The following is a 22696-nucleotide window of genomic DNA, read 5'->3' on the forward strand; positions in this document are numbered from 1 at the left end:
GCAACTTTTTAGTTTGTTCTTTAACTAAAGTTTCGTTTCCTAGTTATGCTTTATTTACACGAGCAGTGTTAGTTTTTATCTACGTTTTCTACCTCATGCAACAATAGTTGAAAATAATAATTTCCAGCTGTGTTCCTTTATAAGCCTGCTAGAATCTAGTGAATTAATACTATTAAAAACTTTCATTTAAGGCCAGTTTTTAATCACTACTATTTTGTTGTTTTGCAAATTCTTTATTTTAAATTAAAACCCCATTCGTTTAAAAAAATTAAGAATTTCTTGTATACCATACACATAGACACAAGAATCCAATTAATACAGATGGAAAATACATATAACTTAATAAACATTCATGATTAAATACAATTTCCATACGGTGCTGATGTACACGTACTCATTAAATGATCACGTAAATACAGCTTAATTATGAAGAAAGGTTTGTTTTGTCACTCGCGTTTTCATTTTTCCTTTGTTAGGAGTCTCCCACTGACTCAGCGGCAAATCTGGGAGATTATAACCCTAAAAATCTGATTTTGATAATTACGGTGGGCGCAACTACACAACTAACTCATTGTATAGCTTTGTGCTTAGCAATAAAAAAACAAACCTTTATTATCTGTTCATCACGGCACTCTCTGTATATATATTTAACTCTTTTCAGTTTATTTTAATGAAGCATATCACATTTTGCCCGAAACACAAAGTGTGTACCCAGAAAATTCTGTATCTTCCTGTTCATTAATTTTAAATTACAGTAAATTTTCAATTAATTTCCATTACGTATTTCAATTATATATATTTCCCTCATGCATCATGTTACATCCAGTCCATTCCTAAAATTACACACAAACATCACACTTTCTGACAAGTTAATTACTTATCTAGTAATTAACCTTTATCTATGCTCTATAATTATTCAGTATTATAACTTAGCTGAAGAATCAGATTCATAATCTTATAAACATTTTCAAAACTAAATAAAGCTTTCACGTGATCGAGAAATACTGTTTCACAGAGCAGTAGATTTAAAACTTGTGTGCTGTAAGTATCAATAAACATTTAACTGTTATTTCACTTTTTACGAATGAATAAAAACAACGGCTCGTGATTAATGATTAAGCAACTACATTTGTTAACAACTAATAAGTTGGTAAAAACCTTATTAATGTTGACTAAAAGCAAAAGTTTTAATTTAGAAAATAAATCTGTTAATTCGACAAATGAATACAAGTATTGATGAGAACTGACCACTAACTTATGTAGAGAAATCCATACCAGTAATACAAAAAATTCAGTTACTTACACTAATTCAGTAGATAATTTTGTTACTTTTTGTTTCACTAAAACATTATTACTAGATTTTAAAAATAAACCCTAGAATATCAGTTAAAAATTAATCATAATGCTGTTGATTACCAAAGAAATTTATGGTTGCTAATGTAGCTGAGCAAACTTTAACGGACGATTCTATGGAGAAACTTACGACTATCTGTACGTTGGGTTTCCTTCTTTCTCTCGAGTTTTGGAGGCATGATGAAATATCGGTCTGCACGTTGGAGACTTTAAAGAAATGACAATAGGGATATACAATGTCTATGTCAATCTAAGCAGTAGACAGCGACATATATCACGTGGCTAAGTAAGTACAAGATCGTGACAAATCGGACAGGAGATAAAAGAACTAGAAATGAGCTTCTCCGGGAAACCGGCGTTTCAGAGCAACACTTAAAATGTGCTACTAACTTTTCCTGGACAACTAAAGTGCTGTACTTCGATTCGTTTAGCTTCTGGTAAAGTGTGGATAGGGTTTAGTTTAACTAAAATTTGAAATTATGGAGCTAATGCGAGGAAGAACAGATACGTGTTTGTTCCTTCTCGACCCAGGGCCAGCAACACGCACGAAGTACTCAGTTGTCGCCTTGCCTAACGTGACGTCAGGATCTTTCGATTTAGAAGCTCTTTCAGACTCGCTGGTCCGCAACTCCATCGCGTTCATCTCTATGGAGACAGAATCGTCTTCTTAATCAAAACACCTTCTTCTAAACAGAAGCTTATAAGAAAACGAAGTCTTAAAGTTTATTCTGATTAACAATCCTGAAAATTTGACGCCTGCGTGTAAATATTATATTAATATGCGTGAACGCTACTAATAACACACAAATAATCTGATGCATATTTTGTAAACTTTAAAGAGTTATATACAAATGTTTTTTTTTAAGAACAATGAGCATTCCATCCACTGGGGATGAATATTCTGAAATAAAATTGTGAACGTTTAATAACTGGGTATAAATATTTTAAGATTTCTGCACATTTTAACTATTCCAAGTAAATATCACATTTAGATCCATGAACATTTAGCAACTGAATACGACTTTTTTCTAAATGGTCCAACTACTAAACATGGGTATTCGGTTAAGATCCTTAGATACTTAACAAGTGGATCTGAATGTTTCAATTACTAGAGATGGGTATTCGATTAAGACCCTTGGATACTTAACAAGTGTATGTAAATGTTTCAATTACTAGAGATGGGTATTCGGTTAAGACCCTTGGGTACTTAACAAGTGGATATGAATGCTTCCTTAGATTAATATAAATATTTTATTCAAATGCTTGAAAATTTAACGACTTTCGATAAGTATCTTACTAAGTTATTTAATATTTAACTCCTGTACGTGAAGTCTTTTATAGGTTATTTAAATATTCAATGTACATATTTTGTTAATCTCAGAATATGCTTAAAAATATGTGTTCATTATAATCCATCGATCACAGATTAAACATGTTAATAATTTATAATACTTTTACAACAACTGTAGTAAAATTTTAATTATTAAAATTTACTTATAATCACAATTTTTCAAATGTGTTTAATTGATAAGTTTTATATTTATTCATTTATAAGATACATTTTCCTGTAGTATTAATATTTTTCTCAAGAGGACAAGACCACTGAGCTTCTAATAAACTTCCAGCACCAAGATTTTGACTTTCAATATAATTTATAACGACGTCATAAACAGTTACACGTGTTTAAGTTAAACATATGGCGAGACAACATAATTTATAAACAATTAACACAGTATGTTTTAATTACATATTTTAATGTACTATTGACTGAATTTACTAAAAATTTTTCTCACCAGGGAAAATTTGTTTGTACGTTTTTTATCAGTGCAAAGGTGTACAATGGAACATTATCTGCTCTCTGTCCACATCGAGGATTCGAGTCCCAATTTTAGCGTTTTAAATCCGTATATTATAGCTGACCTAACCATTAGAAAGCATTAGAGAGTCTGCTTAGAAAGTGCGTTCGTATAGGTCATTTCCCCATCTCAAGGAGAGAGATGTTGTTTTGAATTAAGCACAAAGCTACACAATGGATTATCTGTGCTCTGCCCACCACGGGTATGAAAACTCGGTTTTTAGCGTTGTAAGTCCGCAGACATACCGCTGAGCCACTGGGGGGCCAAGGAGAGAGAAATAAAGTGAGACACAACAGGGAAATAAATATGTGAATGGTAAAGTAATAAGTATATTTTGTTCCATGCAAGTAACAAACCAACAGTGATAAAAGTATTGTGTTTTAGAAAAGTGTAACACAGAAGGAATATTATTTCATTTTAAAACTCGAAAATAATGGTGCCCGTACTTCTATATCAAACAATGACACATTTGGCACAAAGACAAGATTTTTATGTGTGTGTTACTTATCATAAAAAGGATGTTTGGAAAACCACTGCTGTATAGTATTTTGTACATAACTTATAAATTATCTCATGAGACAGTATTGCTAATAAAACCAGCAAGAGACCAATGTAGAAAAACAAACAAACAAGCTACTGTTACTTCACTCTAGATTCATAAAATCATTTCGGGTTTTCATAGTTTTTAATTTACTTTAGGCTTCATTAAAGTCTTGAAGAAGGTCGAAAAGTTGTTCGCTCTTCTATGTAAAATATTTTCTCAACCCAAACGAGCCGTTTTTGCATATAAATTGCGCAATGGATTATTGTGATGTGTCCTCTCTCGAGGAATTCGAACTCTGAGTTTTCTAAATTTTAGCTGTATAAGCGCTGAAGCGTTATCATGTCGTCAAAGAACATATGAATTGTATTTACTGGAGGTGCAATGATATATCAAATAATAGTCTAAGATATATGACAACTGAACCTTAATGTTCATCTAGGTTCATGACAGTACCAATCTGTCTAACAGAAATATCACCCACACAAATAAACCTAAATGTTCATCTAAGTTCATGATAGTACCAATCTGTCTAACAGAAATATCACCCACACAAATAAACCTAAATGTTCATCTAAGTTCATGATAGTACCAATCTGTCTAACAAAAATATCACCCACACAAATAAACCTAAATGTTCATCTAGGTTCATGATAGTACCAATCTGTCTAACAGAAATATCATCCACACAGATAAACCTAAATGTTCACCTAGGTTCTTGAAATTACCAATCTGTCTAACAAAATTATTACCCACATAAATATTTACCTAGGTTCTATATTGTATCATCTTGATTAACAGGAACATCACACGCGCAACTAAACCTAAATATTTACCAAAGTTCTTGATAGTACCACTTTGGCTAACACGAAAATTACACGCGTGTACTCTCTTAAATTTCTCAAAAATGACTTCACTACGAATTGGCTTTCAAAGTGACATTTCACATTAACGAGAACCTTGATATTTGTTGTTGTTTCATTGTTTTTCATATGCTACAGCTAAGTTATTTGCACAGTTTGATGACTAATCATGTTAATTCTTACCAGCGCTCAAAGCAAAAGTAAATCCATGATATTTCGTACTTTGTAAAAAAACAAAAATATGTATTGGAAATTTCTATATATTGAATTTTAAGTTTTCTATCTTGAACTACAAGTTGGCTTTGCTAATCATAATAGAAACAAAATCAAATCCACTTATTCTAATGTTAACTAGAGAGGTAGAATAGACAAGAAAAAACAGCAGAAAATAAATAATAAATAAAGATAACAACGGAATGTATCCCAGTAAATGCATTATTCTTAATTCGGGCGCTCGATTCGCAATCTGCGGATTTTTAGGATTGTATTCCGTTACCAAATATACTGATCTTTTCAGATGATAAACTGTGACAATCAATACCAAATATACTGATCCTTTCAGATGATAAACTGTTACAATCAATTCCATTTTTCGTTGGTTAAGATTAGCCCAAAATTAAAGAAGGTTAGCATAGGTAGCTCTCAAATAGTCTTGCATGAAATTCAACAAAGAACTTTAATCCACTTTTATGACATTCGAAGTTTAACTGTCGTGTATTTAAACTTCAGTATATTTCTTTTAACTGGTAGCTCTTTTTGAGACGAAAAAATTCATTGTGATTACGTGTGAAAAATCAATTATGAACACAGGCGGTTCTGAAACCCCAAACGATTCCTATTTAAAATTTTATTTCTGGATTAACCTTGTAAAAAGGTAACAAAAAACACATAATTACAGACATTTTTTACCCGCTGAAGACAGACTCTACATCTTAGTGAACAATTAACGAACCTCACTGACTCTACAATACTATGTCCAAAAGATTCTATTAAACACATAAAATGGAAAGATCTAGACAGTCAGCCAAGATCAGCTAAAACTTCTTAATTTGGATAACTGTGATGGTGTCTTGTCTTGACGTGCACACAACTATCCAGAGAATTAACTTATTCCCAGTGTAAGCTAAGGAACGAAAGAGCACTAAACTGTACGAATTGCTATTGCACAGACATACTGTTCTGTTTTTGTTGTTGTTTTTATGAGAGTTTATACAATTTATTGAACGAATAAAAACTTCTTAGCGAAAAGAAAATCGTATTTGAGCTTGACGTCTCGTTTACATAATGTTTCCAAATTCTACAAAGCAGTATAAACTCGGTGATGTAAGTTAAAAACATCTTAAATAATGTTTGTTCTATACAAACAAAACAGAAATAAGTATCTTTCATGTCTATACAAAGAGAACGTTGTATACCACTGTCGGTGAATCCTCGATGATATGTTTACAGCTTAGTTAGGGAGCTCTACTCTTTAGGATTCCTGTACTACCACACATGCTCGTCCTTTCACACCTGGAGCGTTGTAAAGAGAAAGTAAAAGAGAAGCCCAAGAGCTAGCGTTGGGCAGTGAGGACTAGCTGACTTCCTCTAGCCTTTCACTGTTAAATTAGAGATGGCTAGTACAGATAGTCCTCGTGCAGCTTTGCGCGAAATTAAAAAAAAAAAAGCTTAATCATAACAATAAGGGTGTCTTTAATGACCCTTATGAAAAGTTCAATATATCACAAACTGTCATGTTGTTTTTAACTTGGTTAAACTTAAAGAAATGTCCGTATACGATATGAATTGTGGCAATTAAAAGTGGAAGAATTTTCTTGTTGACGTTTACACAAAGACACGAATAAAGATTTGATGTGTCTGTCACGAATAATGCACTTTTGTTTTCACATTGTAAATTATAAATATTTTAAAAGATTTTTTCTTAGCTCTTGTGTTCGAGCACGTCATTGAGAAAGATCTATAACATACAGTAATATTCAAATCTGCTAGTGTTATACATTTTAATTTCCGATTTGTTTAGGTTTCATCAACTAATTACATTAATTATTGGATCGGTGTGTATATGTGTGTGTCTTAGAACAAAGTCACGTGCGGCTATCTGCGCGTGTCCACCGTGGGGAATTGAGACCTTTATATTAATGTCGTAAATCTGTAGACGCTGTCCCATCGTGAACACGGTGTGTGGGGGTGTAGTCCCGATATCATGCTCATAAACAGAGACCTCAGATAGGACGCTAAGTCGTTATAACGTCATACTATTTAGTTGTTCTTCAAAATATAGACTCTGAAATCAAATATTTTCCAAAGAAACATTTCGAGATATCATTAAAAGAAGGATTTGCGACATCGTTATTTTGAATATTCATTCATATTCTTCATTTGTTATAATTTTTCTATTCTTGATATTCATAACAACAGAAGTGTTACATAACACTGTTGATAAATGAAAATAGATAATCATGATACGAAAACCAACAAACGTAAGTTATTGTCATAGTTCACCATAGGACACTGTTAATACATAAAATTATATATTTATAATGTTTATGTCGTATCTTGCTTTTGTTCTTATATCCTTAAACCTAAAAACTGCTCTCCTGAGAACAGCAGGCAGGCTTAATAAATATATATACTTGCATCACACGTGGTGGTAATATTAAAGTTTGCGTTTCGAGCTTTTTATGTGTGTGTTTTTTTTTAATTTGCCAGCTGAAATACGAGCCAGGCGTTATTTTTTTCTACTTAAACATAAGGCTTACGTACACATGAATTTATATAACAATTCTTTCTGGTCCCCCAAAGGGTCAGTGATAAATTTATATACATTCAATGTTAAAATCCAAAGTTTTATTTCCTGCAGTTAACGAAGTGCATCTTTACGGAAACATACAACAACAAGGATAGTTTTCTCTATATACATATTTTATCCATACTGTAGTTTTTCTCTAATATTTAAGTCACGTTTTCGGCCTCACTACCTCCAAGATTTACGTTTTTTTCACCTTCTTATGAGAACTTCGAAATATTTAATTTATTTTTTATTGTGTGTTATTGTACAAATATAAATAAATAAAATTAGAGCACAGTTTGGTATTAACGCTAGTTGAGAATGTTGTTATTGACAAATGTTATTTTTCAGCTTTTCCTCCATCTGTCTGTTTGTCAAAGTCCATCCATCTTTTAATTTTTAAACAGTTTGGGTTATGACCAATGTTTATGTCATATATATCTATAATTCCTACTTGTGAATCCATAGTGGAACGTCGCATTTATTTCTCATGTTGTTATATGTAGTTCTACTTAAAAGAACTATTAATTATAATGAACACAAGATGTTTCAAGTAACAGTTAACAATGAAGATGGGGCAAAAATATAACAACCGTGAAGGTACTTGGAAACATTCTCAGACGTTGTACTTTCTCCGATTTTTTGTCACTTCCCCAGCACTAGGGACAAGTTTAAACGAAGTCAAGCAATCTGCCATTAAAAATGTTCAAAACGAAAAACGTAGTAAACTCTGCAGTCATTTTAAGAGTACTATGGAGAAGAAACATTCTGGGCAACATTCTTTTCCATCATTAACAGCGTATACAATTATTATAACGTAACGCTGAGATGTTTAGTTATTGTGACGTTTTTGAATACTTTTTAAGGCGATACAAAAATATATATTTTATCAATTCGATTATAATCCACCAAAAATAATAACTGATATTTATGAATAAAAATATCTTAAAAACAGGAAAGCTTAGATTTTTTTTTGAAGTTAAGAAATTCTTCTGTGACGTCAATCCTATAACAACATCGTGAAATATCGCCTAATATTGGAGTAAAAACAAGACTTCCATTGTCCAGCATATTTTCACACCTTTCAGTAAATTCTACAGCTTATACGATGTTGTTTTTTAGTGAAAAGCTGCACAGTGGGCTATTTGCACTCTGTTCATTGAGGGGACTCTGATCCCGGATTTTATCTATGAACGTTTGAAAACTTATCGCTGACCTACAGAGAGAGGGGATTTATATGCTATGAATAATATAAACGAAAGAAATTTCACATTTCCCGTCACGTATTACAAACGTTAAACAGCATCTTTATGAAAATAAATTATGATAAATGAGTTTACAAACGGGATCATGTGTAAAATACACGATGAATTTCGAAAAGAAGAAACAAAAAAAAAAAAACAGAACAAAATTCGAGCGCTTTCGATCAGTTGACTTTTTAGAAATTTATTCAAACAGAAATTATTCTTATCTCTCTCTCTCTCTCTTTTTAAGACTGAATGAAGTTCCAAACATCCAAAATTATGAGAAACAAAACACAATGTTGAGCGTTACTTTACGGATAAGCTTCTTGTTACTGATTCAAGTTCAATAAATCAAAGTAATATATGATTTATTACTAGAAAAAAAACACTTGAAATTGGAAAGCAGACTTTACTTCTTATTCCTTTCGCCATTTACCTTCTCTTTTATATGCTAATATCTGTGGCAATCTTTAAAATTACTTTAATACTTAGTACACGTTCATCCCTAGCTTCCTGTGCAATTTAAATAATGACCAGGCAGTCGCGCTCGTGGATGATGAAGTCGTTTGTAAACATTAACAATATATCAACTAACGCATTCGTTAGAGGACAGCACGATCGCTTATCATTGCTATTTATATAGTTGTTAAAAATAATTAACGATTAATTGTGGAATTGCTAAAGGTTTTTAAAATGTTTCTGGTCAATAGGTTTAAACAAATACTGGACGATTCTATCTCTTTTGTGATTGGTAGACTAATAGTTAATCAAAGTAATTAAATATACAAAAAAGTTCCGTAGAGGCTGAACGATAAACTCATAACTTATAATGCTAAAATTCTGTGTCCTAATACACTCACGAGCGCGGCACAAATAATCAGTGTCAAACTTCGTGCTTATCAAGAATATGTAAGATTATTTAGAACTATTCTTCAATTAGATTATTTTATTGTTTTAAGTTAAATTAATATATACACCTAATTAATGAACATATCACTAATAGTACAGCATCTTATTACACTTTCTTTTTTTCGAAAATGTAATATAAGCTTGGTTATTTTACTGAAACTAATGTACCTTCCTGTTTGTTTGAAGTCATATCTTTAAGACACTTTTATTATATAAGCTATAACTATCAAAACAGTTATCACATTATCACTGAATGAATGCTAAATATTTTATATCTATAAATATATTACATTTATCTGAAGGGCCAGTGTCTGTAAACATGCATATCATTATGTTATTTTTTATCTAAATGTCGTAATTTCTAACTGTCTTTAAAGGGTCTTTTCGATCTGTAGGAAATGGATAAAAAAGTAATGTCCTCAGTTTTAGATCTGAGGGAAAAAAACAGCACTCAGAAAGCTACAGCCTCTTCAGTGAGATAAAAAGTAGTTTCTTTACAACAAATCATTGATGTAGGGAAAATGTTTAGTTTCTTTGTTGTTGTTGTTTTTAGTTCGCGCAAAGCTACACAATGGATATCTGCGCTAGCCGTCCCTAATTTAGCAGTGTAAGACTAGAGGGAAAGCAACTAGTCATCACCACCCACCGTAAATTCTTGGGCTACTCTTTTACCAACGAATAGTGGGATTAACCGTCACATTATAACGTCCCCACGGTTGAAAGGGCGAGCATGCTTGGCGGGATGGGGATTCGCACCCGCGACCCTCAAAGTAAGAGTCAAGTGCCTTAACCACCTGGTCAAAAGTGTTTAGTACACTTTCACAAATAATGTTGCTGAAAATATATAAAACTGGGTTCATAAATATTAAATTTATCTGTGGATAATGTAGTTTTTAGAGGAATCTATCGCTTGTTGATGATATTTAATAAATAATTTTTCAAACAATGTTAGTCACTTTTCAAAGCATTTCTAACGGGATAAAATATTTTAACTACAACGCCTCTATTCTTAAACAAATCTATTCTTGGTAAAATGTTCTCATTGATGAAGTTTACGGAAGTTATTTTTATTAGTTTAAGTGAGGACCATAGCTCTATTAAATTCTCTAGGAATTTTGAAAGGAAGTTAAAGACCGAACAAAATCGGTTCTGGCTGGTGAGTTGGTAGCTGCAACTTTTCTATTTTTTGTATGTGAGTGTTTTTCTAAATAAAATGGCCAAGTAAAATTTGTTCGAAGTCAATATTTATAGCTTTTTGCCTACCAGAGGTTAAGTACGTCATATTGAAACGATTTTTATGAGACTCGCTACGTTATTAAATAGATGTCGCCACGTCTAGTCATGCTTTATCTGACTAACATGCATTTCGACAATGTTCCAATAATATAGTTTATATTATAACTGGCTCCATTATGAGACTATCATGTCGAAACCACACCAGTCTTCTCTGCAGGATTTTCATATTCATTTAGTGTGAAAGAACAACGGTTTCCCAGCGCCCATTTCAACAGTTTAATCGAATAGAAATCCATCGGTGACTTAACCGATATGATTTCTTACGAAGTAGCATAAAACATGTTTTATTCTTCAGCAACTTATGTACATGTGACTTGCGTAACTATTTCAGATGAAGTTCCTTATTGGTTGTGTCGAGCACTATTACCCTGGGCACATGGACAGCTTTTGCCACTCATCTTTGTGTTCATAAATGCTTACTTGTTACAAGCCGCTGTACTTTGGTTACTCTGTCTGGGATACAACTTGTTACGGGTTGCTTTTTTTGTTGATCCTGGTGTGTTATATTCATCCATAAGTGTTTATTTCCAAATGTTTTAAGCACAAGGGTATCCCCATCTTGAAAATCAAAAAATCTTTAATCTGAGCACGTACTTATGATCTGAATGTATAAATATTTTGCATCAGAAAGGGCAGTTACATGTTCTTTCCAAAGCAATAAATTTTGGAAGCATCAAACTGTGCATGTAATGCCAAACAATATTAAAATGATATATTCCGTTCTACTACAATTTTTTTATATTTTTGTGGCTGTCACATTTTAATGTAACGTATGCAACCACCTGTTCGATCTTTTGTTACTTGCAAATTCAATTGCTATATACATTTATTAGTTTCTTTCTTTTAACTTTTGTATCATAGTCAATGTTCACAAACGTGATATTTAGAATGAAAACAAGATACCAGTAACGTTACTGTTTAAACTTTTGTTCACTCAAGATAGATCTACTGTTATTTTTTTCTCACATTATATTGCACGAAGGATTTTGTATGATACTTGAATTTGGAATAAAGTAATACTTTGCCTAATAAAACATAAATATATTTTGTTTAAAATCCTGAAGTACTTTTGGAAGTACTTTCATAATTACGTACTATTGCTAGATCCTGTAAATTGCATTATGACAAGCTTCACCTGAGGACGCTAAGATCAGTCTTACACTATACGTTGACAAACTTTCCATAATAAATCACGTTCAAGCATATCAAAGACATAAAAGTTTATTAGAGCTGCACTGGAAAACTTGACACTTGTGGACGAATGGAATTCTTGGTCATCTTTCTAATGAAAGCAGGTGTTTATGTAATTGGAAGCTTATGAACTATTGGTTTGTGAGTGATAATTAGCTTTAAATCCTTGTTTATCACTTGGCTCACAGAACCAAAATGTCATACCCAGAATCTTCATGATTTTTGTGTCATCAGATTTTTTTTCGCAACCAAAGTATTTACTTTACATATGATGGCTTTTATTTTGACTTACCTCCTAAACGCTCTACTCAGCATGTTTATTCACTTTGTCGAAGACAACTAAACTCACACCTTTTCAAAATGTCGCATCCTTTTAATTATACATCATTTAACAATCTCACAATAATAATTGTATTTCATCCTTTCATGAAAAAGGCTGTGATAATTCTCTTCAAACACAAATCTATCTGCTGTGACATTGCATTTTGAAACAGTCCAGAATTCAAAGTGAACCGAAAATGGAGGTGCCAAGTATGTCGCTTGTATTGTCATGTCTTGTTTTTATTTTATTTTAGAGCAAAGCCACATTGAACTATATGATGTGTCCATCGCGGGAAATTGGACCCCATATTTTAATATTGTAATTTCAGGAGCTTACCGATGACCCACCAGGGGAGGTACTCCACGTCTTATATCTGCAAAAACAAGCCGCCGATTAAGCAATAAGCAAATACTCTTTTCAAGTGACGTTTTACATTTGTATTACAAGATAAATAAAAAATTTACCTTGACCCAAAGTAAATAAGCTTCAGTAAACTAACGTAGGTTAGATTACTATTGCACTGAACTAACTTTTAAACCAAATAATCACTAATCATGTGAATAAAAATTTATTAAACTTAAAATAAAAAGTAAAAATAAACATAGTTTTAGATAATGCTGTTCGTTTAGATTTTTATAACATAAAAAGAAATAAGAGCTGAATCGATAAACCTCGATAGAAAGCAGTAGCTATAAACTAGATATGAACAGTACTGCTGTTGTTAGATTTTTTGTAGTGCAAACTTGTATAATCGAATATTTGTGCCATAGCCCTCCAGTGGCTCAGCAGTATGTCTGCGGACTTACAACGCTAAAAAACCGGGTTTCGATACTCGTGGTGGGCAGAGCACAGATAGCCCATTGTGTAGCTTTGTGCTTAATTCAAAACAACAACAACAATTTGTGCCCTATCTACCGCCATGAACTGAACCTTTACCTTGAGTTTGTAAGCTTACCGCTCATCTACCGGGCGACCTCAGTATTAGCTATAGATTTCCATTACATCTCGGGTAATAATTTGTGAAAAAAATATACCCTTACATGACTACCCATCTTTCGGCAATAATTTTTTTTAAGTTGACTTAGAGAATTGGACAGCCGAGATGGACCAATAGGTCTCTTGTTATACCTAAACATTATTTTATATTACGTTAATATTGTCTCTGGTAGCTCAGCTGTATGTCTAAGTATGATGCTAAAAGTCGAGTTTCGATATTTGCGGTGGACAAAACAGAGATAGCCCCTTGTGTAGTTTTACGCTTAGTAAAAAACAAACAGGATTCTGTAATATTATATGGATATATACATTAAATGTTATATCCCGATCTATTTCTCCACACGTAATAAACAATTTCTAAGCCTCAGGAATCCATAATTATTTTCTGGTGATCAGTCTAGTTAGTTATTGTGCACCGTAGTTTAATGATTTCTGGTGATCAGTCTAGTTACATATTGTGCACTGTAGTTTAATGATAACTTATTGATTGTGTACACCTTTTGTTTCAATTCTTAGGCAATGTTGGTTATTACAACTAGACTCAGTATTTGTACTTAACTTGAAATACAAAATCTGTTATTTTGATCGAAATAAAACTTTCAATTACTCACAAATTAAGCCAGAAATTTCGGTTTTCTTTTATTAACAAGACTTGTATGTGAAAGTTATAATTATGAATTATAAAATTCAACAGAACGTTCGGAGAATATATAACATTAAATCGTAGTTCCTGTAAGGTATGAACGTTGGATCAATAAATCTGGGAAGATTCCTACGGCTTCAAGAGCAAGAGAGAAGAATGGAGCAGTGCGACAACTTGGTTACAACTTATTATTTAACATTTTGACAGCACGAAGTCAACACTATAAGGCGTGTGAGACAATCACATACTTCATCTTGTGAAACTTAGCAACAAGACAAAGGAAGCAGCACTAACAAATGGTAGCACTTACAAGATCTTGATCATTACCACTTAATAAGAAACTTAGCAATAAGACTCAAGAGTAAAACCACAGGAGACACTAGTACGTAGTAGTAGTTATACACAGTTGATTATTAGTCTTTCGGAGGAACTTAACAAGACAAATAAATAACCCAAAAAGACTGTATAAAGCAGTAATATATTTTCATGCATTCCTGATCATTACCATTTTATAGCAGAAACTCAGTAACTGAGCTTTGAGACATAGTTAAGAATACAACATTTCTGCTATAAATAACTAATCCTTAGAATGTTATTTTACGAGATCTAACTTAATATCATAACTCAAGAAAAATAGCACAAGAGACTCTACATGTAACATCTTTTAACAATCACGTACTGTAAATAATACTTAGTCGTTGCTTCATCACGTAAAACTTAACAACAAAAATATAAAAAAACAGGGTTTTGTTTGATTATTTTTTTTGAATTTCGCACAAAGCTACTCGAGGGCTATCTGTGCTAGCCGTCCCTAATTTAGCAGTGTAAGACTAGAGGGAAGGCAGCTAGTCATCACCACCCACCGCCAACTCTTGGACTACTCTTTTACCAACGAATAGTGGGATTGACCGTCACATTATAACGCCCCCACGGCTGAAAGGGTGAGCATGTTTAGCGCGATGGGGATGCGAACCCGCAACCTTCAGATTACGAGTCGCACGCCTTAACACGCTTGGCCATGCCGGGCCAAAAAAAGGGATTGATCGTCACATTATAACACCCCCACGGTTGAAAGGGCGAGCATGTTTGGTGCGACCAGGATTCGAAACCGCAACCCTCGGATTACAAGTCGAACGCCTTAACCCACCTGGCCATGCCGAGCCGAAAACAGGGAGGAACCATAATACTTCATTATTTATTTTATATAAATAAATCACTGAACTTTTTTCATCAGATTAAACTTAACAATATGGCACAAAAATAATAATAACTCATGAGATTCTAAAGGTAGTTATTAAAGTTTGGCGGCCCGGCATGGCCAAGCCTGTTAAGGCGTGCGACTCGTAATCTGAGGGTCGCGCCAAACATACCTGCTTTTTTTAGCCGTGGGGACGTTATAATGTTACGATCAATCCCCCTGTTCGTTGGTAAAAGAATAGCCCAAGAGTTGGCGGTGGGTGGTGATGACTAGCTGCCTTCCCTCTAGTCTTACACTGCTAAATTAGGGACGGCTAGCACAGATAGCCCTCGAGTAGCTTTGTGCGAAATTAAAAAACAAAACAAACAAACTAAACGTTTGAACATTACTTATTTAAAAAAAGGTTAAAGATAGGAAAAAAGAACACGTGGTCACTTACTTTATGAATTTAATCAAGTGAAACATAAAATATAGCAGAAGAATAGCACACGCTGTATTTATGAATTTCCATATATCTTCTTATTTCTCTACAGATTTGTTAGTAACAATATTTTGCTTGAATCTCAAATTAATTTTGTCGTAAAATTATAATATGTCATTATTATATGTTTTATCATGCAACACAATTCCAATAATCAATTTCAAACTATTGCTTGATCACTTGATCATACTATAAACGTAGAAATTTCATATTTTTATGAGACTGCTAGAATGCGTTGTGGTGAAGATTTTAAACTGAAACAATATGAAGTAATTTTTTTTTTTCATATATATATATAGCTTCTTGCTCCTGTTACAGGATAAGATAAAGACTAAAATACATAAGTACTCTTTGATAGTCAATACATGCCCACAAATCTGTTCGGTTTTCCCTTACCGAATTCTAGACTTTTTCAAAATCGATGATTGTTTAATGCTTTTTACAATAACATGTTTTTAGCCGAGTGGCTGTTTTTGTTTCGAGATTCTTTATAATGTTAGATAGTGAACATAAAAGTTAGATGTCTTACCTGTCAACGAGTTAGTATAATACTTAAGAGGAATTTTAGTAACACATAAATAATAAAGTAATAACCTGTATTTCCTCCTATGCACATGTCAAGTTAAAAATATACTGGCTTCTTAAAAAAATACGCATAAACATTTTATGTTGTTATATTGCGACGTTGATAAACTGTATTACGAAAATCAAAAGTAAGAGATGTCGCTTTTCAATATTACTATGGAAACAAGATTAAACACAGAAAAGCAAGGGCGTGAATGTCAACATGGAAGACGAAAATGCAGCTAAAACAGTTGAAGAAAATGATACGGAAGAATCTAAACCTGCAGAAGACGATTCAAAACCTGTAGAAATTGAGAGAACATTAGCCATAATAAAACCAGATGGTGTGGATAAAGCAAATGAGATTGAGGAAATTATTCTTAACGAAGGGTTTACCATATTGCAGGTGAGATAATAAATAATAAACTACAAGTTTACCACGTTAATGTTATGTTATTAAAGGCATAATAAGATCTATTTTCACTGACCTGTTAATATTAACTTAATTTTGACTGTTAGTAGAATCTGTACAACTGTGGACTGGAAGATTAGTTTGAACAAAAAAACCTAAGTTGGGGGTCAGGATTTCCAAACAAAAGCTTGTTTTTAAAAAAAATTCGTCAAAGCTATACGAGGGCTATCTTTGCTAGCTGTCCCTAATTTAGCAGTGTAACACTAGAAGGAAGGCAGCTAGTCATCACCACCCACCGTCAACTTTTTACTAACTGATAGTGGCTGAAGGGGCATATTTGATGTGACGGGAATTCGAATCTGCGAACCTCGGATTACCAGTCGAGTGCCTTAACTCATTAATCTAATTGTGTATACGCTATAGATCTGTCCATTATATGTCTCATTGCCCCCTTCACCAGTTAAAAAATTGGAACCGAGTCTAAATATAATATTAATTTATTATACTTATCTTGAAATAAAAGAAAAAAATGTGAAATCAATAGAAAGAATGAGTTGCAATATTATTTTATTAGCATAATGCAAAATTATAAAATCCATTCAAATGATATTGCTTAAAATAAACAGTTCCTCGGATTATAAACGCCATTAACCAAAATAAATTAATCTACTGCATTTTTCTTTTTACAACAGTATTAGGTACCCTACTCAACTACGAAATGGACCGACAGAGAAAATAATAAATACAACTGTTCAGTTAACAGTTAGCTAAAAAATGTTATTTTAGAAGAATTCAATTAAGCCAAACATTGATTTAAAAATCTAGAGTTTTAGTGTTTCATACTAAACATTGAAAAAAATTCTTAAAGGAAATATAAAACACGTTTTGTTTCCCATTACTTTTACTTTTTATCAGAAGAAAAGAAAGCGAAACAAGATGTTGATGAAACTGGAAAATAAGTGAAATACCTGTATATTGTTTCAATAATAAGTATATTATCATACCCAATAACAAACTACAGCGTTTATTTTCTATATCAAGGCCTACCATGTACATATAGTACTATATAGTAATACGAGCTCAAAACCCCATAGGTAGTATATTGTTTTTCTAAGAACGAATGTGCAGTTTCATAAAGTAAATTAAGGTTTAGTAAAAGTTTCATATTATAGTGTAAAATAATAACAGGACCAGTAGACAAAGTTCTCCGTCGGTATCGTTGAACAATTTCTAGATATGTGTAGTGGTGCGAAAGTGTTTTTTTTTTTTTTTTCGTACGGCCTAATATTAGTTTTTAAATAAAGTTGCTGTATTGATTGCACGTAACTAATAATGCTTTATATTTCCAAAATAGAAACGAAGTCTACAGTTAACACCAGAACAGGCAAGTGAATTTTATGCTGAACATTTTGGGAAGCCTTTTTATCCCAGCCTCGTAACCTATATGTCAGGAGGCCCTATTATTGTAATGGTTTTAGTTCGTGAAAATGCAATTTTACACTGGAGAGAAGTGATTGGTCCAACAAAACCATCAGTGGCTAGAGAAACAAAACCTGACAGGTAATATTTTTTATACCTTCAGCATTAACTAATATGAACTTTAAAATCGGGGGAAAAAAAGAATTAATTGTTCTATCAAAAGTATTGTTAACAAAACCAAATGAACAGAGAAAGAAAACCTGTACTAACACAGATTTTATTTTATCGTAGTCACATTCAATTTAAAGTGAACATCACTTTAAATAAATAGTTTGATTCCTCATAAAAATGAATCATTTTGAACAAAACTTTCATTTGTTCTAATATGAGTTTGACTGCTAAAAATTATGAAATGAAATGGTAAAATATTATTTTTGGCATAATTTATTGATATATATATAAGAGCAGATTCGATGTGTGTATTAAATTGTTTTAAAGAGAAATTACATTTGCACTAAAAGTAAAAATTGTTTATTTACAGCATCAGGGCCAAGTACGGCGGTGATGACGAGCGTAATGCTGTTCATGGTAGTGATAGTTCAACTAGTGCTGAGAGGGAGATCCGTTTCTTCTTTCCAGATAGTGGGTACCAGGAACACCGACTCCTTAAAACTTTAGTTGAAAATATTGTTGTTTTTGATAAATAAATACCCAGCATTACTTACAATAAATGTATACACAAGTTCGTTTAAAACATAATTATTCTATTCTACACACGTTTAAGAGCACACCAGGGCATGGCAGTTAGTTCAACAGAAGAGAAAGTGAAACAAAATGATCAAGATAGGCACAAGAAGTTTATATTTTAAAGGAAACAAATTTTGCTAAATAATTTAAGATGAAACAAGAAAAAAAAATTCTACTTAAATGTGTGACCTAAAACGGGTTAGAAAAATAAACAGCAGTTTCTTAAACATTTAGGATTTAAAGGTTTGTTGATAGATGTCTTATTTCTATTTAAAGATCAGTAGGGTTGAGAGAGCAATGTCATATTTACTGATGCATAAGGAAACTTATTATTTTATATTTATTTGAAGACCAATTGTTGATCTAAATGATTAAATACCAAAGTCACTTTGCTTTTCTGTAACGTTTAAAAACATTATTACATATCATGCTACAAGAAACAATTTCATTATTCTCACTCTTAATTGAGAAATGGTTTGCTTGTTTGAAACAATTTAATGGACTCGCAATGCTAAATGGCCCAGCACAGCCAGGTAATTGACGCATTCGACTAGTAATCCAAGGGTCGCAGGTTCAAATCCCCCTTACACCAAACATGCTCACCCTTCCCAGCCATGGGGGCATTATAATTTGATAGCCAATCCCACTATTCATTGGTAAAAGAGTAGTTCAAGAGTTGGCAGAAGGTGGTGATGACTAGCTGCCTTTCCTCTGATCTTATACTGCTAAATTAGGGGCATCTAGCACAGATAACCCTCATGTAGCTTTGTGTGAAAATCAAAAGTAAAAAAAAAAACACAATGCTAAAATAGAGTATTTGATAATCGATGTTGGACAGAGTGTAAAAAGCTCATTGTGTAGCTTAGCATTAAGAAGACAACAGCGAAAAGTTGTTTGAGGTTTGTGATATGATTGGTCGCCTTTTCTCATAATTGCAATTTGCCTGATGAGTTGGTAGAATCATCATTAATTTTTAATACTGACCTGTATGGGTTTGAATCATGTCATTGACCTTTCAGTTGTTAGTGCATTATTTTGATAACATCATTCACACTATTCTTTAATAAAGAGTAACTCAAGCTTGAAGTAGGTGGTGTTGACTAGCTGTCTTCCATCTAGTTTGTCATTTCAAAACCAGGGAGAACTAGTTTAAATTGCCCTTGAACAGCTTTGTCTATAGTTCAACGAAAACAAACAAATTAGATGGTGTACTACTTTCACTAATATCTGTCATTGATCAAATTATTTTGGAAACTTTAGTACTTTAAGTATTTAGATGACAAGTCCTGTATATTTTTATAGGCCTTACATTATTATATGTAACTTCTTTTGTTATTAGCTGTATTTGAGTCCACCTTAATTGGGGATACAACTCGTGACTATTTGGCTGAGTATATCAACCCCACTCTGTCAAAAGCACTAATAGAACTCTGTAAAGAAAAGCCTGCTGACCCTGTGGTGAGAGATATTTACAACTGTTTTTATACATTTATTGGAATATTTGTAATGGTTATATAGATAAGTTGATGAAAAAATATATCATCAGCTTAATCCATATAAATGTGCAACAATAATGTGTATGCACCTGATAAAATCTTTCTTCCTATTTGCAAAAATTTTAGCTTTCTCTTGTTTACTTTGAAACCATGAAGTAAGATTAAATTTAGTTTCTAATGCATTATTGTGCTATTCTAGTTTTGAATACCTATCTTGTACATTTAGGTATTCTTCAAGCACAACCTTTTTAATATTAGCAATACAGTTTGTTCTGTTAAGAAGCTTTTGGTTAATAATAGTTTACTAGTATGAATTTAAATACCTAAAAAATATTTTACATTGTAAACAATGTAATGTTTATGTATCTCATGAACAGCTGGTATGAGTATTAACATTGATAAGGAGGGTACAATGTTTTGACCTTACAAGGTCTTAACCTTTCTTAATCTGAAGATGACCTAGGAAGGTCAAAACATTGTTCTCTCCTTATCAATAATGTTAATACCCATATCAGCCATTCTGAGGTATGTTTTTATTGCAAGTGGGTTTCTCATCATCAATAATGTAATGTTTACTTTACAGCTATAAGCACAGTGCAAAACAGGTACATGATGGAATTTATGCTCTTTTCTTCAAGCTAAAATTCTCAAAAGCAGAAGATATAAAAACTTCTAAAACAAAGAGCAAATTACCATATCTGTTCTTATATACTGTTTCGTTTCCAAACCTATGTTTTAATAAAACAATTAAGTATAAGTTCAGAAAGGGTTTTTATGGCTAACTTTATTTAATAATTTAAATAACTTTTTGTGTGTGCAAAACTTCACCTTTAATTTGCCAGAGTATGAAAATGAGAAATTAAAGAAAAATTAAGGTACATGACAGTAAAACTAAAACTTTTAACATTTTGTTAATATTCAGATGAAAATTAAATAATTTATTTTTTTTTAAAGTGTTCTTCAACTTTTATATAAGGATATACTGGAACACTGATGGTCAAAAATTTGATGTAGTATTTTATATGTTTGAGCTCTAATTCCTTCATGTTTTTTTTTAAGTTAGCATCACTTTATTATCAAGTATTCTGCCTGTACAACACTATTCTTAAGTTCACCTCCTTATATTTCTAGTTTCTTCACTTATCTTTGATAAACTTAGTTTGAGCTCTTAAGAATGTAAACACTGTTGAAATTATTTATTAAAAAGAATGAAAATTGTTATCGAGTTTCAGTACATATTACTTGTAAAAATATTGTAAACAATTGTTTCACCTATTTTTATTATTAATGTAAGAAACTTACATAGGTGTTATTTTATTTACAGGTATGGTTAGCAGACTGGCTTTTGGCAAATAATCCATACCGTCCTGCATATCAAGAAACAGTGGAATCCAATTGAAATGATAAATCAAGAACCTGTGTGTGTGTGTGTACATGTATGCAGAACACTTAAACACACACACAAATAAAAACCAGAATACTGTAATATTAGCTGCTATCCAAAATGTCAAAATTCAACTTTTATGTATTTTGGTACTATCAGCACGTGCACTATAACAAAGTTTTATCAGAATTTGCTTGACTTTTCTCCATTCGACATGGTCTTCATGGTGAGTGGAACTTATTCTCCCATTTCTTTTAACATTAAACCATAGCAGAGAAGTTGTTCAATGAATTTCATTGAAAACCAAATACCAAACTTTATATGAACTTTGCACATATTTTAATTCACATCATGTGAATGTTCAACTGTGAGCCTAACATACAAAAATAGTTAATAATAAATAATTTCATCAGAATTATAGTGAAAATGGTTTCATATGATATTGAACAAGTATGCAACCATTATGATTTCTACTGAATGATCAATCTGTCATTTAAAACCTAAAACAGTAAACTTATTGAAATAAACAGAAATGTATGTACTAATATTACTGCAGTATTGTTAATGAAGCTTGCACAATTTGAATATTACAGTAAGGTGTTTTCCAATTATGAAAATATAATCAGTAAAAGAATAGTAGTGTCCTATGTTTCTGATATATTTAAAGCAGTATTTACAAAATGCTATATGCCTATTTAAAGTATTCAAAGTAATTATTTCATTGTAACAAAATTAACTGTTCTATGCTGGATATAAATGTTACTTTTTTTTCTTAATTTGTGTTCTATTGAGAAAAAAACAAATATTTTGAACTCTTACAAAACATGTAATAATGATCTGAATTAGTTAAACATGTGTATAGAAAATTATTAAATCCAGATTATATGAATAGATATTCATTGAATGTACCTTAGTTTTTTAACTGTCTTTCATGATTTACAAATGTGTATCTAGTGATTTATAGTAGGAATGAACTGCAATATAAACTTGCAA

General features: G+C 32.1%; 2 protein-coding genes across 2 annotated transcripts in view; one reads left to right on the plus strand and one right to left on the minus strand.

The window, feature by feature from the left end:
• Positions 1-1937, minus strand: part of LOC143255866 (uncharacterized) — a 93217-nt gene extending 91280 nt beyond the window's left edge. The window contains exon 1 of the mRNA XM_076512206.1: positions 1484-1937. Within this exon, the coding sequence (XP_076368321.1) occupies positions 1484-1532 (49 nt within the window). The 5' untranslated portion in view covers positions 1533-1937. The remainder of the gene's footprint in view (positions 1-1483) is intronic.
• A 14492-nt stretch (positions 1938-16429) lies between these two features.
• Positions 16430-22673, plus strand: LOC143255868 (nucleoside diphosphate kinase homolog 5-like). Its single transcript, XM_076512213.1, has 5 exons — positions 16430-16651; positions 18012-18217; positions 18618-18718; positions 20163-20281; positions 21644-22673. The coding sequence occupies exons 1-5, from the start codon at positions 16469-16471 to the stop codon at positions 21716-21718; spliced, it is 684 nt and encodes a 227-aa protein (XP_076368328.1). The 5' UTR covers positions 16430-16468; the 3' UTR covers positions 21719-22673.
• The last annotated feature ends 23 nt before the right edge of the window (positions 22674-22696 follow it).

This window comes from Tachypleus tridentatus, chromosome 7 (genome assembly GCF_004210375.1).
Source record: "Tachypleus tridentatus isolate NWPU-2018 chromosome 7, ASM421037v1, whole genome shotgun sequence".
NCBI lineage: Eukaryota > Metazoa > Arthropoda > Merostomata > Xiphosura > Limulidae > Tachypleus > Tachypleus tridentatus.